Below are 12,828 nucleotides of genomic sequence, written 5' to 3'. Positions count from 1 at the left end.
AGACTGTCTGCTACTTTCAGTGAACACATCTTGCTTCAGTTTTACAAAATGAACTTCCTCGTGTCTGTACCTAGGGCTCCCTCCAAGGCACTGGAAGGAGAGTTGCCAGTGAAAGCTCTCTAGCTTCAACATCATCACTTTCTCTCTCCTGCTCTCTTTTTCTGGGAAGGAACAAGAAGAATTAGAGACTAACCTCTGCTCTCAAATATCATCTTGGCATGTTTTAATGTTGGACTAGGAAATTATAGCATAACTAAAATATCCCCTCCGTTGAAGGATTATTGGTAACAGATGTATACATCATCTTATATTTGGCTAGCAAAGGCTTCCTGTTACAATTGTTTGGACTAAATTTCTCACTACACTCTTATTTCTTATTTTACTGTTACGACTGAGTTGGAGCCTGGAACATCTGATTCAAGGGGCTCCTTAAGATGGGTGGGGGGAGGTAGTGGAGATCCAGGGATCTCACAGCAAACTGACATGTTGACCAAACCCTGCAGCAGAGGCTCTGAGTTCTAATGTTATTTGGCTCCTAATTCACTGTGTGACTTGTAAAGAAACACAGTCCCCTTTCTGACCTTGGCCTCAGGTGCATAAGGGTACTGAGCCAAATGAGTGCATCTGAAGAGGCCAAGGGCTCTGTCGAGTTCCTCAAGGGCAGTCAAGCACAACCGTCTTACTTTAAGTAGAGTCGTTCTGATTTTTTTACTCCCTATTTCACATGCTATTTCTTGTAATAAAATTACACTGCTAAAGGAGCCCTGTTAGTATTAGAGTTTGGCATTAGGCTGCTAACATCCTGGGGAGCAGCCTGAAAGCAACAGCTGCTCCATACAATTTGGCTTGGAGTTTCTTACACCTCCAGGCTGCAGCAGAGAGAGTAGTGGGAGGAAAGTTGATCATTATTTCCTTATTTATGCATTTGAGACATGGCCTTGTTTTCAATGAGATGGAGGTCATGCGATCTTCAATGAGCATGTTACATGAGTATGCTTTTCAAATAGAATTCTGTTGATTTCCTCACAGACACGCATTCTTTGGGGATATTTGAAGTGTATGTGTACATTTTTATGGTTATTTAAAAACCATAAAATAAGCATATCTTGAACCACCTAGAAGATAGCCAAATAACCAAGAATATGATTTTCAGGCACAAATATAGACTTGTCAGTTTGGTCATTTTGGTAGCACGTTAATTTGTACTAAGAAGGAAATTCCATTACTTGTCTAACAGTTTGTCATTGTGTAGTAGCTTATGTGTTGCTGTGATGCTGAAATCTATGTCACTGGTATTTCAAATGCCAGCAGGGTCCCCCAACATGAACCGATTTTAGCAGAGCTTCCAGACTAAGTACAGACTCTGAAAAAGGAGCGGGCTATCCACTGGAGAGGAAGTAGCCACAGAAAGCCCTATGGATAGCATCAAAACATCTCATTTGCTGAAAATCTAGTAAGTTGAAGCAGCACATTCTCAGAGATAGCACCAGAAGATGAGCTTCTTTCTTAACAAAGAGCCAAATGCAATAATGTGGATTGCGTAAAGCCTATGTGAATAAAGCATTCACGGCCTTTTTTTGCACATAGGGCATGACTCAAAATGAGAAGAAACAGTTGCAAGCATCAGTTAAGAATTGAACCTTGTCATATACCAATATGAATCTGAGAAATGGATTGCATAAAGATCATGATTCTCGGCATTGGTGGTGTGGTGAGGTGCCATTGCGTCAGTTCTAACCTTATACACAACAGAACAAAAGACTGCCCGGTTCTGCGCCATCCTCACAGTTATTTCTGTGCTTGGACCCATTGTTGAGCCACTGTGTCAACCCATCTCGTTGAAGACTTCCTCTTATTTGCTGCTTCTCTACTTTGCCAAACCTGATGGAAGACAGGGCTTACATCGGAGACAGGTCTCCAGACCATATGTCTAAAGTATGTAAGACAGCATCTTCCCATCCTAGCCTCTAAGAGCACTCTGGTCTTACTTCTTCCAAGACAGATTCATTTGTTCTCTTAAAGTCTATTTTGAGTATTTCTCTCCTGCATCATAATTCAATTGCAACAATTCTTCTTCAGTCTTGTTTACTAATCATCAAATTTTCACATGCATTTGAGGCAATTGAAAATACCATGAGTTGGATCAGGCCCACCTTAGTCCTTTAAGTAACATCTTTGTCTTTTTAATCCTCAAGAGAGCTGTTCTGCCTCATATTTAACCATGCAATGATTCTAGATGTTAGTGAGCTTAAATGACTTATATTAGCTCTTTTGAATCAGAAAAGCATATGGTTTACAATGCTGAGAATGACAGCCAAAAGGAATGGTCTTGCATTCATCTTCAAAATGATATTTCTTGAAGTACCATGCTGTCTGTGATAAGATAATGTCTATCTGCATACAAGGAAATCAAATCAATACAACTATTATTCAAATTCATGCACCAACCAACCACAGCAACACCACAGGAAATAAATAGGGGCACGCCTAATTTGTTCAGCACTCACTGTGTCCGCACACAAACCAAATGAAATAAAGATGTTCAAATTAAGGTCATGCACTAGTCCAAACAGACCAAAGTGATGGCTGACCGTGATGGTACATAACGTGACAGAGTAGGGATGCTACTCTCAGAGGCCTTCTGTCATAACACATGGTACCACCCTCTTGCAATTTCCTTTCAACAAGGCGCTGTCCTTTGGAGTACTCAGTTACATTCTTTTTTATGTGGCATGGGTTTTCTAGCATTGTTTTCAGTTGTTCCAAAGTTTTCTTGGTATTATAATTTTAAAGAAATTATAAAAATCAGTGTTAAACTAATTTGTCCCTCCCTTTATGATCTAGCAAACGTCAAGAACACGTGCTCGGTTCTTACTTGACTTTAGTCCCCCTTTATGTTGGTTAATTAAAATGTGTCACTGTGTATAGTACTTTCTACCCAAACTCTCCCTCGCGCCACCACAGACAGTAGTGAGTTCTCTGCCCAGAAAGGCATGCTGTCATGCACTCTCAACTTAGTGTAGAATCTCAGACAATTGAAACTCAAGATCTGGCCACCAAGATCCCTTTTAACTCTGGAAGAGAAGGTTGACACTGTTTTCAGGTTTGTTTTTTTTTACCTGTCTGAAAATCCACAATGATTGAATTCCAAATCTTGATATTTTATTTCATAATAAATTATAAAGAACAGCTTTTGAGTCCCCAAAATTAACTTCGGAATGGGTTTGATTTCTTTTCCCAATTAAATTCCAAATTTTCACCCTCAGGCCTTTGATAGTTTTTTGGGGTTTTTTTTGAGATGCACTCTACCAAAGATGTTGGTATTCTTAAAGTCAGGTGGAAAATGGCCTCCTCCGCTCATTTGTCTGTGCACATGTGGCTGCACGATCATTCCTCGGAGCGATGGCTGTGTAGAAGGAGAGGGCTAAAGCCAGCATTTGTAGGAACCATCGGTGTCCAGGGGAAGCCGAGTTTGAGAATTGTGGGGAGGGTGGAAACAGCAGCCAGCCATATCTCTTCATCAGTTGATGTTTTCTCTCTCTCTCTCTCTCCCTCCCTCAGCATTTAAATGTGATGCTTCCCTCTCGCCTTGTTTATTTCAGATGCCTCAGGAACAGTACAAACACCACCGGAGCACCATGCCCAGCTCGGAGGGGCCACAGGTATACAAAGTGGGGATTTATGGCTGGCGGAAGAGATGCCTGTACTTCTTCGTCCTTCTCCTGATGATCTTAATACTGGTGAACTTGGCCATGACTATCTGGATTCTCAAAGTCATGAACTTCACAATTGTAAGTAAAGCTGTGCATATGTTTCTTTCGTTCTTGTTTTGAGGACTCCAGGAAGATGGAGCAAGGGGAAGGAATATAAAAAAGTGATGGGAGTTGAATTCAACCTGGCATTTTGCTTCAAACACCCGTCTGCTCTGATCAACTGCAGGGTTGACCTTCTATCTACTCTCACGGTTTGGGAGTCTCCTAAGCCCTTTTATAAATATGTCCTTCTCTGCGCTCTCTAGTATCATTCCCCTCTTCTTGGTTATCAGCATTTCTGTATTCTGTAGCTTACAACTATTTTGAGTCAATAATGAAAGGATCGATTCAAGAAATTTAATTTTCTCAAACTTGAGTGATGATGGGGAAAGATTTTGTGAGTTGGGGGGCTGAAACTTTTGAATAAAATGAGACTTTGGGGATTCTCGGGGCATTTTAACATACTCTGTATACCTGGTAAGCCACCCTGGTAGCTCATTGAGAGCCTCCTTGATTTTCCAGAGAGCAATTTGCCTTTGCTGCTGCATGCTTTAAATTTCACCCTTCTGTGCTAGAATTTGTGTTTATCCATCTGTGAAGAATATTTTGCTATTTGGTGTTTGAAGGCCACTGTACAGGCTGGGCATTTATTTTGTGAAGTTCCAATATAAAGACAATTTTCGCCAAATGACTTCTACATTTAGGTTTGAGGCCTTTAGTTTTTGTTTTGTGTTTTTCTTGGAGGTTCCGGTTCTAAAGCCAGAATACCCGCAATTGAACTTCAAAAGGCAGAGGCAGCAAATAGGCAGTAGTTTGCAGCCCTGAGAGTATGTTCTTTATTTGCTTCCGTGTCAAAAGTACATTAATAATTTGCTAATAAAAACAAGTCCCATTTGATATAGGTATGTGACCCTAACTCAACAATAAGCTTCTCATGTGAAAATCCAAACTATGACGGTGGAGTTGTGCCGTTTCAGAGTGAGACAGGTATCGAGGCCTCAATAGCCCAGACGTGTCACACTTGTAAGCTCGGACTCAGGCCCTTGCTTCTGCTGGAGCTCTGTCTCTGGCTCTTCTGACGGGGGAAAGCTCCGCTTAGTTCTCCTCTAGCTCCACTATGTACTGATGATTGCACTGAACACCCCTAGATCGTCATTTTGCTCAGCATTTCCCATATATACTGAACTCTGGGAAAGACCGTGGTTGCAGCTTTGCTTGGTGCCCTACGTCCATGGCTTTGGGTTCCAAGTTTCTGGCTAGGGACGTGGTCGCATAGCGGTGTCCACAAAGGCAGGTTGAATCTTTTGCTCTCCTACCAGAATAGTCCTGGAATGTATGCGCTTCCCTACCCCTGGATTGGACGATATGTTTGTTATAAGGTTGTAATTGTATATAGTTTGGAACAAGTTTAAGTTTTAGAATCTGAAAGCTTCCTTGGCATGAAAGCCGTAGAATTTGAACTCAAATTTTGATAACTGCAACATGATACAAACACAGCTTCTGCCATGTGTGTTTTGTGTCTAGAAAGCTAACTAGTAGGAAGTATATGTGAAAGTAAGTCCCTGTAGTTTGAGTGACAATTCCCTCTGTATGCAAGCTGGGAAGCAATATGACCTTAAGGTAATAATCTATACAGATTCAGTGATTTCCTGTAGTTAACTAAATTGATTGCCATAGTTGAAAGTCCTTAAAGCTTTACCAAACCAAGTACTTACTGAGGTGAAAATAATGCCGTTATTAGCCATAATTGGTGCTTTATAACTAATGCATTTGAGCAAATAGAACTGAAGTGTTAGAAAATTGGTCTTGCCCTGAAAGTTAAAAGCGTATTTTTCCATCAATCAGAGTATAACACATATTCTTTTAGAATTATAATTCTATTGCATAAATAATAATTTGCTGACATCAAAGATCTGGACAAAGAACAAGGTATTAACCAACTAAGTATAATACTAGAGAACTGGGGGAACTGAAGTCACAAAAACCATTGCCATTGAGTAGACTTCTACTCACAGTGACCTTATGGGCCAGAGTAGATTTGTCCCCTTGGGTTTCCTAGGCGATAAGCATGTCAGAAGAAGACAGCCACATCTTTCCCCCACCATGGGCCAGAGGAGGCTTTGGAAGCAATGAGATAACAAGTAATCATTTTGTGTGAGGGTTGATGAATGTAGTCTTCAGGAGTGAGTGCTTAAGTTTTCCGCTCAGATTGTTCAGTAATTTGAGATTTGGGGAAAGCGACCTTGCGTCACACTCTCGGTATAATAATGGGCCCCGAACATGATGTCATCTGCAAGTGTTTCTGAGGACTGGAAGCCCACCAGTGTGCTTGATCGCCAGGCTTCCATTCTGTGCCATCCATGGATATGTGCTGGAGGAGTTCTTTCAGTACAGCAATCTGGACAAATATCCAACCACATTCTTTGTCCCAGATGTAAATCAGGAGAAAAATGATGTTGCTCCCCTTTGCTTTAGCAGCATATCCTGGTGTTCATCTCTGGGCTGAGGGGGTTGGTTACGGTTTACTCTTCAACTGTCCTGATATTTACCTGGGTTCTTATTCCCAACATTCCTAGGCCACCCCATCTAAGATTATCAGGTGTTATATTTTATGAAGGAGCAAATAATTAGTATACTCTGTGCTAGCTTCCTTTGTTGGTACTTAAAATCTATCTTGTTTAATTTGTAAAGCAACTCTACATTTGGCATTGGCATACTTGCAGGTGCTGACAAGTCCAAGTTCGCTCATATGTGCCATATGACCCTACATGCCGGGGTACAACTGCCCAATAGGTTTTCTGGGCCATGCCTTTCTGGGAACAGATCACCTGGTCTTTCCTCTCACAGAGCACTGGGTAGGTTTGAACTGCATATTTTTTGGTTAGCAGTTGAATGCTTACTGATTGAACTCCTGGGCCATTTTCAGTCGGAATCCTCCTTATAGTAGAAGGAAACCCAAGGCTCAGTGAAGGGACTTGACTTGCTTAAAAGACACACAGTAAGTAATAGCGGCGGCATTTGTCTAAAGACCCAAGCCATGCCACAATACTGCATGGCTCTTCTTTAGCAAAAATGTGAAGTCGGTGGAGTGGTTCAAGAAGTTTGTTAGCCATCCTGTGTTGTTATTGTATGCATTTCCTCCCCATTTGAGGTGCCAAGTGGCCTGATCTATTTAGAGGAGCAGCCTGGTACTTCTGACTCTTCTTGATTTTATCTCATCTAGTTGAGGAACCTCATCCTCCTCCACCTCCACCTCCACTTTTACTATTTCTGCATTGTTAATGCAAGCCTAACAATAAAACCTATGTCATAATGTAGTATGAATACACCATGAGTCAATTAACTGACAGCCGCTGTGCCCGGTCCATAGGAAGCACTGACTATTGGCAATGCTAAATCGTGAGAGGCCCTACACAATGGTATCGTGATAAGGACCACAGGCTCCTGTAACAGATGGCACAGGTACAATCTGAGTCCTGCCATTCTCTGTGGAATCTTCGGCAAGATCCACAACTTCTGTGTATTGTGATTTTCTGGTCGTGACAACAGTACTCCCCTCATGGGGTTGATAAGGAAAGGACCAAGGTGAAGCATCTGACCCAAGCACGGCATGTTCACTCACCTCATGTGGCATTCCAAAGCTGGACAATGAATAAAGAAGACAGAAGATGCCTTTGAAGTCCAGTGTTAGCAAAGAATATTGAATGTAACACGGCTTCTAGAGGAACAAACACGCCTGTCTTTGAGGATATAAAGCCAGAATGCTGCTTAGAAGCAAGGGTGGTGAGACTTTGTTTCATGAACTTGGGTCATGTTATCAGGAGGGCACAGTACCTGGAGAAGAGCATCTTGCTTGATAAAGTGAAAGCGAGGAAGATTCTTAACAAGACGAATTGACACAGTGGCTACAAAAAAGTGGCTTCAAAGATAGGAAAGATGATGAAGGTGATACAAAAACTGGCAATATGGCATTCTGTCTTATGTAGAGTTGCTATGAATCAGAACAGACTGGAAGATGCCTAAACAATAGCACTGCTCATGAACAAGGAATGGATGGAACAGAGGTTGGCATATAGAAAGCACTTTATATAAGTTGTTGCTATTAGCATTGATATTTATTGCAGATTTATTTTATGGCATACATTATGCTGTTATAATTTTCATATGTTATCAAACTTAATTCTTTTGAGGCTTGATATTAGTAGGATCATGGGGGCTGGTGCAAGACCAGGCAGCATTTCTGTTCCATTATGTACAGTGTCACTGCGAGTTGAGGGCTGACTCAACCACACCTAGCAACAACAAAAATAGAAACTTCAATTTTACAAGTATGGTGAGAAGCTTACTAACTTCATTGGGGATCACAAAGTTATAAAGTAGCAGAGCAAAGATTTGAATCCAACATCTATGGAGCCAAGTCTCCTGGCCACCATGTTCAAGTTCTCTCTCCCTCGCTCTCTCACCCTCTCCCTCTCCCTTCTTCCCACCCCCAGCAAGTCAATGCCAACTCCTAGTGACCCTATAGGACAGGAGGCCCCTGTGAGTTTCAGAGACTGAGCTGTGGAAGTGGAAAGCCCTGTCTTCATCTTGCAAAGAAGCTGGTGGTTTCAAACTGCATGCCTTGAAGTTCACAGCCCAACACATACCCATTATACCACCAGGGCTCAGTAACTGCTATGTTATGGAGCAGTGTAAAAGACCTGACTTCAGTGGGAAGGGATTGGGTGTTATGTCCTAACAGATTGTGAATTATGTCATAGTCCTCTTTGAGACTTTGAATAGAAATAACTGGATGGAACTAGATACCTTCTAAGGTATCCTCCTGCTTGAATATATGATTTTATGTCTTTTTACCTCTCCCTTCACTTAGTGAAATCTCACTCTGTTGGGGGGTATCTGCTTCTACCAATGTTGTTTATCTAGCAGCTCAGTCCAAATAACCTGGTCTCAAAGACCTTTCAATATACTGTAGGCATTGATCTTCTACACTGTCATTTAGAAGTGGCTAGTAAGTGGCAGAACTTAAGAGCCTGGGGCTTGTTCATCAATGGCATGATCTCCAGCCTATTGTGTATCGTTGGATGAAGTAAAAACCTTTGGAGTCTCCTCATCGAACATCCTCATTTTAGAGATGATGAAACCAAATGGGGGTCATGGTTTTCAGAACCAGCTAGCCCAGGAACTTCTCAAGAGCAGGGGTTATGCTCTCTTCTTCTCTGTGGCACCAGTCCAGGGCCTGGCATACAATCGGAATCCAATCTTATTCATGTGTTAATTGTCAAAGGGCCTTTTTCAGACACACAAATGAGAAAATGGATGTCAAGTGGTTGGTCCGGCACATGGCCAGTTCTCAATAAATTACAGCTATTTATAACTGTGGCAAGTAGACCTCCTACCTTCAAGTTCAATGCTCTTTTCACTAGTGGTCATTGTTAGCTGCTGTTGATTTGACCTGGACTATCATGATCCCAATTCAAAGTGACCTATCATCAATGAAATAAAATGCTGCCCAGTTGTATGCCATCCCCATGCTCCATTTCAAATGGGCCCATGGTGACCCATCATGTTCTCATTGGTTGGTTTTCAAAGTAGAATGCTAGACCTTTCTAGCTCTTATGCCTTAATCTGGAAGCTCCACTGAAACTGGTTCTACACGAGAGAAACAAGCGAGTGTCCACTGGCAGAGGGGTGGGTTGCAGTCCGTGTGACGCATTGGCCAAGAATCTAACTCCGGTCTCTTATGCCTGGTGAGGAGGCTACCGCTGACCCATCAATGCTCCATTCTATTCAGAAGGATCACAAAATCAAAACCATTGTCATTTATGAACATGTAAGAAAGAAATTTCCAGTGGCTTAGGAAAGTTACGTAGCACATACATTAAATCCCCAGGATACAAATAGATAATTGTACATCCATATTCACTGGCACATTACTCACAATAGCTCAGAAGCACAAATATCCTACTTGTCCGTCACTAGATGAATGGATGAAAAAATATGATATGTCCATGCAGTAAAATTCAGCCACAAAACGGAATTAAGTTCTGACATGTGCAACATTGATGAATTTTGAAAACATTATACTTATATATGAGATATCTACAATAGGCAAATCCATAGCTTGAGAGGGTAGATTGGAAGTTACCAAAGGCATGGATAATGGGGAGCTATTACTCAATAGGTACTGAGTTTTTGTTTGGAGTAATGAAAAGGTTTTGGAAAAGGAAATCGTTGATGGTTGTACAACATGGTGAATGTAATTAGTATAACTCAATGGTATCCTTAATAAGATTAATGTGGCAGATTTTATGGTGGACGTATTTTCCCACAATTAAAACCCAGAGATGAGGCAGGCAATGTTCGTATCCATGTTTTATAGTTAAGGAAGCGGACTTCTCTGAAATGAAGACCGTTGCCCAAGGGCAGGCAGCGGAGTGCAGTGCAGAGGGTCTGGGTCACCGTGGATCTGGCACAGGGGCCCATATTCTTCATCAGTACACAATGCTGTCCATTTTCCAAGGGCTATTTTTCATGAAGACAAATTGAATTTGTTCAGTGCAATGTCTGAAACATGATTTATTTACCCTAAAGTAAGATAAAGATCCACTGAGGGTCAGAGGAAGGCATTCTAATACTTGTAAATTGGACACATTGTAGAACGGTAAAAGGCAGAGACAATGTCCAATAGACTCTATAACTCAGGATGCTGGCTCATCCTCTTCTTGGGGAAGGCCCAAGAAACTGAGGCTCAGTCAAACTAAGATAGGAATGCAGGCATCCATGAATTGTATACAGAACCCAGGGACGTGAAGGTGAACGTGGGTGGGTCTTACAGCCAAAGGACCTAAAATGCAGTCTGAAACAGAGGTCGTAGTAGCAATGCCTTCCACCTAGCTTTTCTACACTGCTTGGCATCAGTACTGCCTGGCAAGCTTAACTTCTCAGTCTAGGCTAGTTCAAAACCACCAGCCTCTCCAAGGGAGAGAGACAGGGTTTTCTACTCCAGGAAAGATCTGTAGTCTCTAAAACCCACAGGGACAGTTCTACTCTGTCTTTATAGGGTCACCATGAGCTGGAATCAACTCATTGGCAGTAGTTTGAGTTTGGCTGTTTTGAGTCTCCCTTTTCTCCTGCACTGTTCGTGCTCTGGTACCCATTAACTTTCTGAATGTATTCATCGTTTCTGCTTCTTTTCACCTTCATCTTGTACCTGACTTTGCCCCTCTCTGTACAGTGCCTTCCCCCTTTCATCTCCAATCCCTGCTGGTCATAACCTCTTAGTGATGCTGTTATTTGTTGTCATCTCGGCTGACACCTGGTGGCCTTATGTATAACAGTATAAAACGTTGCCCCATCATAGTCCATCTTTGTCACCCACTGGTGTGCTTGAGCTCATTATTGCAGCGACTATGTCACCCCATTGTATTTAAGGGCGTGTCTCACTGTGGAGCATCTACTTGGTATTACCAGAACAAAGCGAGAGAAACAACTTCATTGGTCCGGGCACATTTTCACAGCAGATCCACAAGTAGTTTGCTCGCACCATCCACAGCCCGAGTCTAGGAAGAATGAGGGCAAACTCATAGGGGAATCGGAATCCGCTAGCCAAGCCTCCTGATTCAGTGCTTCCAGTGGAAAGGTTGAGAGTCACTTGAAAATCCTAGGGATGAAACTCACACATTTGATCTAGAAACTTTAATGTTGATAAGCTTTTCTCTTACCTCTCATTTATTTTCTGGAACATTCCAATGGAGCTGACGATTTCCTCCTTTGTTATCGCCTTTGCCTGTGTCAGGCAGCCGGGGGGCCAGCAGCACTGCATTTATTTATTATCCTGTCGCCCCTACTAGACCGTGAGCTCCAGGAGATAGGAACCTTAAACCATTTATCTTTGTATCCACAGATTTAAGTATCTTTCCTATTACTCGGCAGCCACTTAGAACACATTTATTGACCAAATGAATAGAGGGAGAAATTAGGAATAGACAGTCACTTTCAATTAAAATGTATAAAGATGGGTTAATAGAGCCTTATATGACTTTGAAAATGAAGAATGACTTGATTTATTAAGGTAGACACATCGTAAATGAGATGAGTGCTTAAATAGTATTATGAAAAGGTATTTTTCATACAGACACTCCCTCTTGTGCATCAACTTCCTGCTACATTTTAATTACATGAGAAGAGAAGGATAATAATGGAGTGTGAAATAGATTAGAAGCAAAAGGCTGCATCCTAGTTAATACACAGATTTGCTCAGCAAATGAAAGAAAATGATATTATTGGGTTGGGTTGTCCTTTTCATTTAACCCTGCTAATGAATATATAGTGTGTGTGTGAGTAGCATCCACTGAGTACTAATTTCAGTTTCCCTTGCCGGCTTGGACTTTGAAAGGCTTCTTGTATGTGAGTAGCATGCATCCATCTCTCACCACTTTGACTTTTGTGGTCCCTTCTAAACCATTATTTCACATTCATCAACCTGAACAATTGCCAAGGTGTTCTTTTTCTCAGGCAGTATGAAAATTGTAAAGCGTGGAAAATAAAAGTGAGAGAGAGAGAAACAAAAATGTACTCTATTCCAGTAATCAGTCCGAGATTATGCCTCTGTAATGTCCCATTTGGTTTAAAGTTTGCCAAATACCATGTGTTGCCAAGAATATAAATCATCAAGGATGATTTTGGCCAGTGTAATTGTTGCAAACTCCTTCACCAACCATTCTGTGCATTTATACAATATATCGGATATGTTTGTTTCAATTCAATCCATATTTTAAGCATATAGTACACTGTGCTTAGTGTGGACGAGGGAGGCGTATAATAAACAGAAGCATATGCTTTCATTGCTCCTAGCTCCTAGCGGAACAGAGCACAGAGGTTATTCTGGTAGTGTTTCCAGCTGCATCTCCAGTGCACTGAAAGACGTCTTGAGTTGAGTCCTTGTGAAGGGCTGAGCCTTTACTGAGGGTCAGGTAGAGCAAGAAGAACAGTGAAGTCAGACCTGGTTGCGATGCCTCAGGCACCGTCGTTCTGCGAGGGGAAGCATGAACCATCGTGGAAGATGGCATGAATTGGA

At 41.8% G+C, this 12,828-nt stretch overlaps 1 protein-coding gene across 2 annotated transcripts in view; it reads left to right on the top strand.

Moving 5' to 3' along the window:
- Positions 1-12,828, top strand: part of SGCD (sarcoglycan delta) — a 763,996-nt gene that overhangs the window by 263,052 nt on the left and 488,116 nt on the right. For both annotated transcript variants that reach the window (XM_045284824.1, XM_004696751.2), the window contains exon 2: positions 3,603-3,791. In XM_045284824.1, the coding sequence (XP_045140759.1) occupies positions 3,603-3,791 (189 nt within the window). The remainder of the gene's footprint in view (positions 1-3,602; positions 3,792-12,828) is intronic.

This window comes from Echinops telfairi, unplaced genomic scaffold (assembly GCF_000313985.2).
Source record: "Echinops telfairi isolate 266 unplaced genomic scaffold, ASM31398v2 ScPeMD7_7469;HRSCAF=8507_0, whole genome shotgun sequence".
Classification (NCBI taxonomy): Eukaryota; Metazoa; Chordata; class Mammalia; order Afrosoricida; family Tenrecidae; genus Echinops; species Echinops telfairi.
The sequence above is the reverse complement of the archived record's forward strand: the minus strand, read 5'-3'. Positions and strand labels throughout refer to the sequence as shown.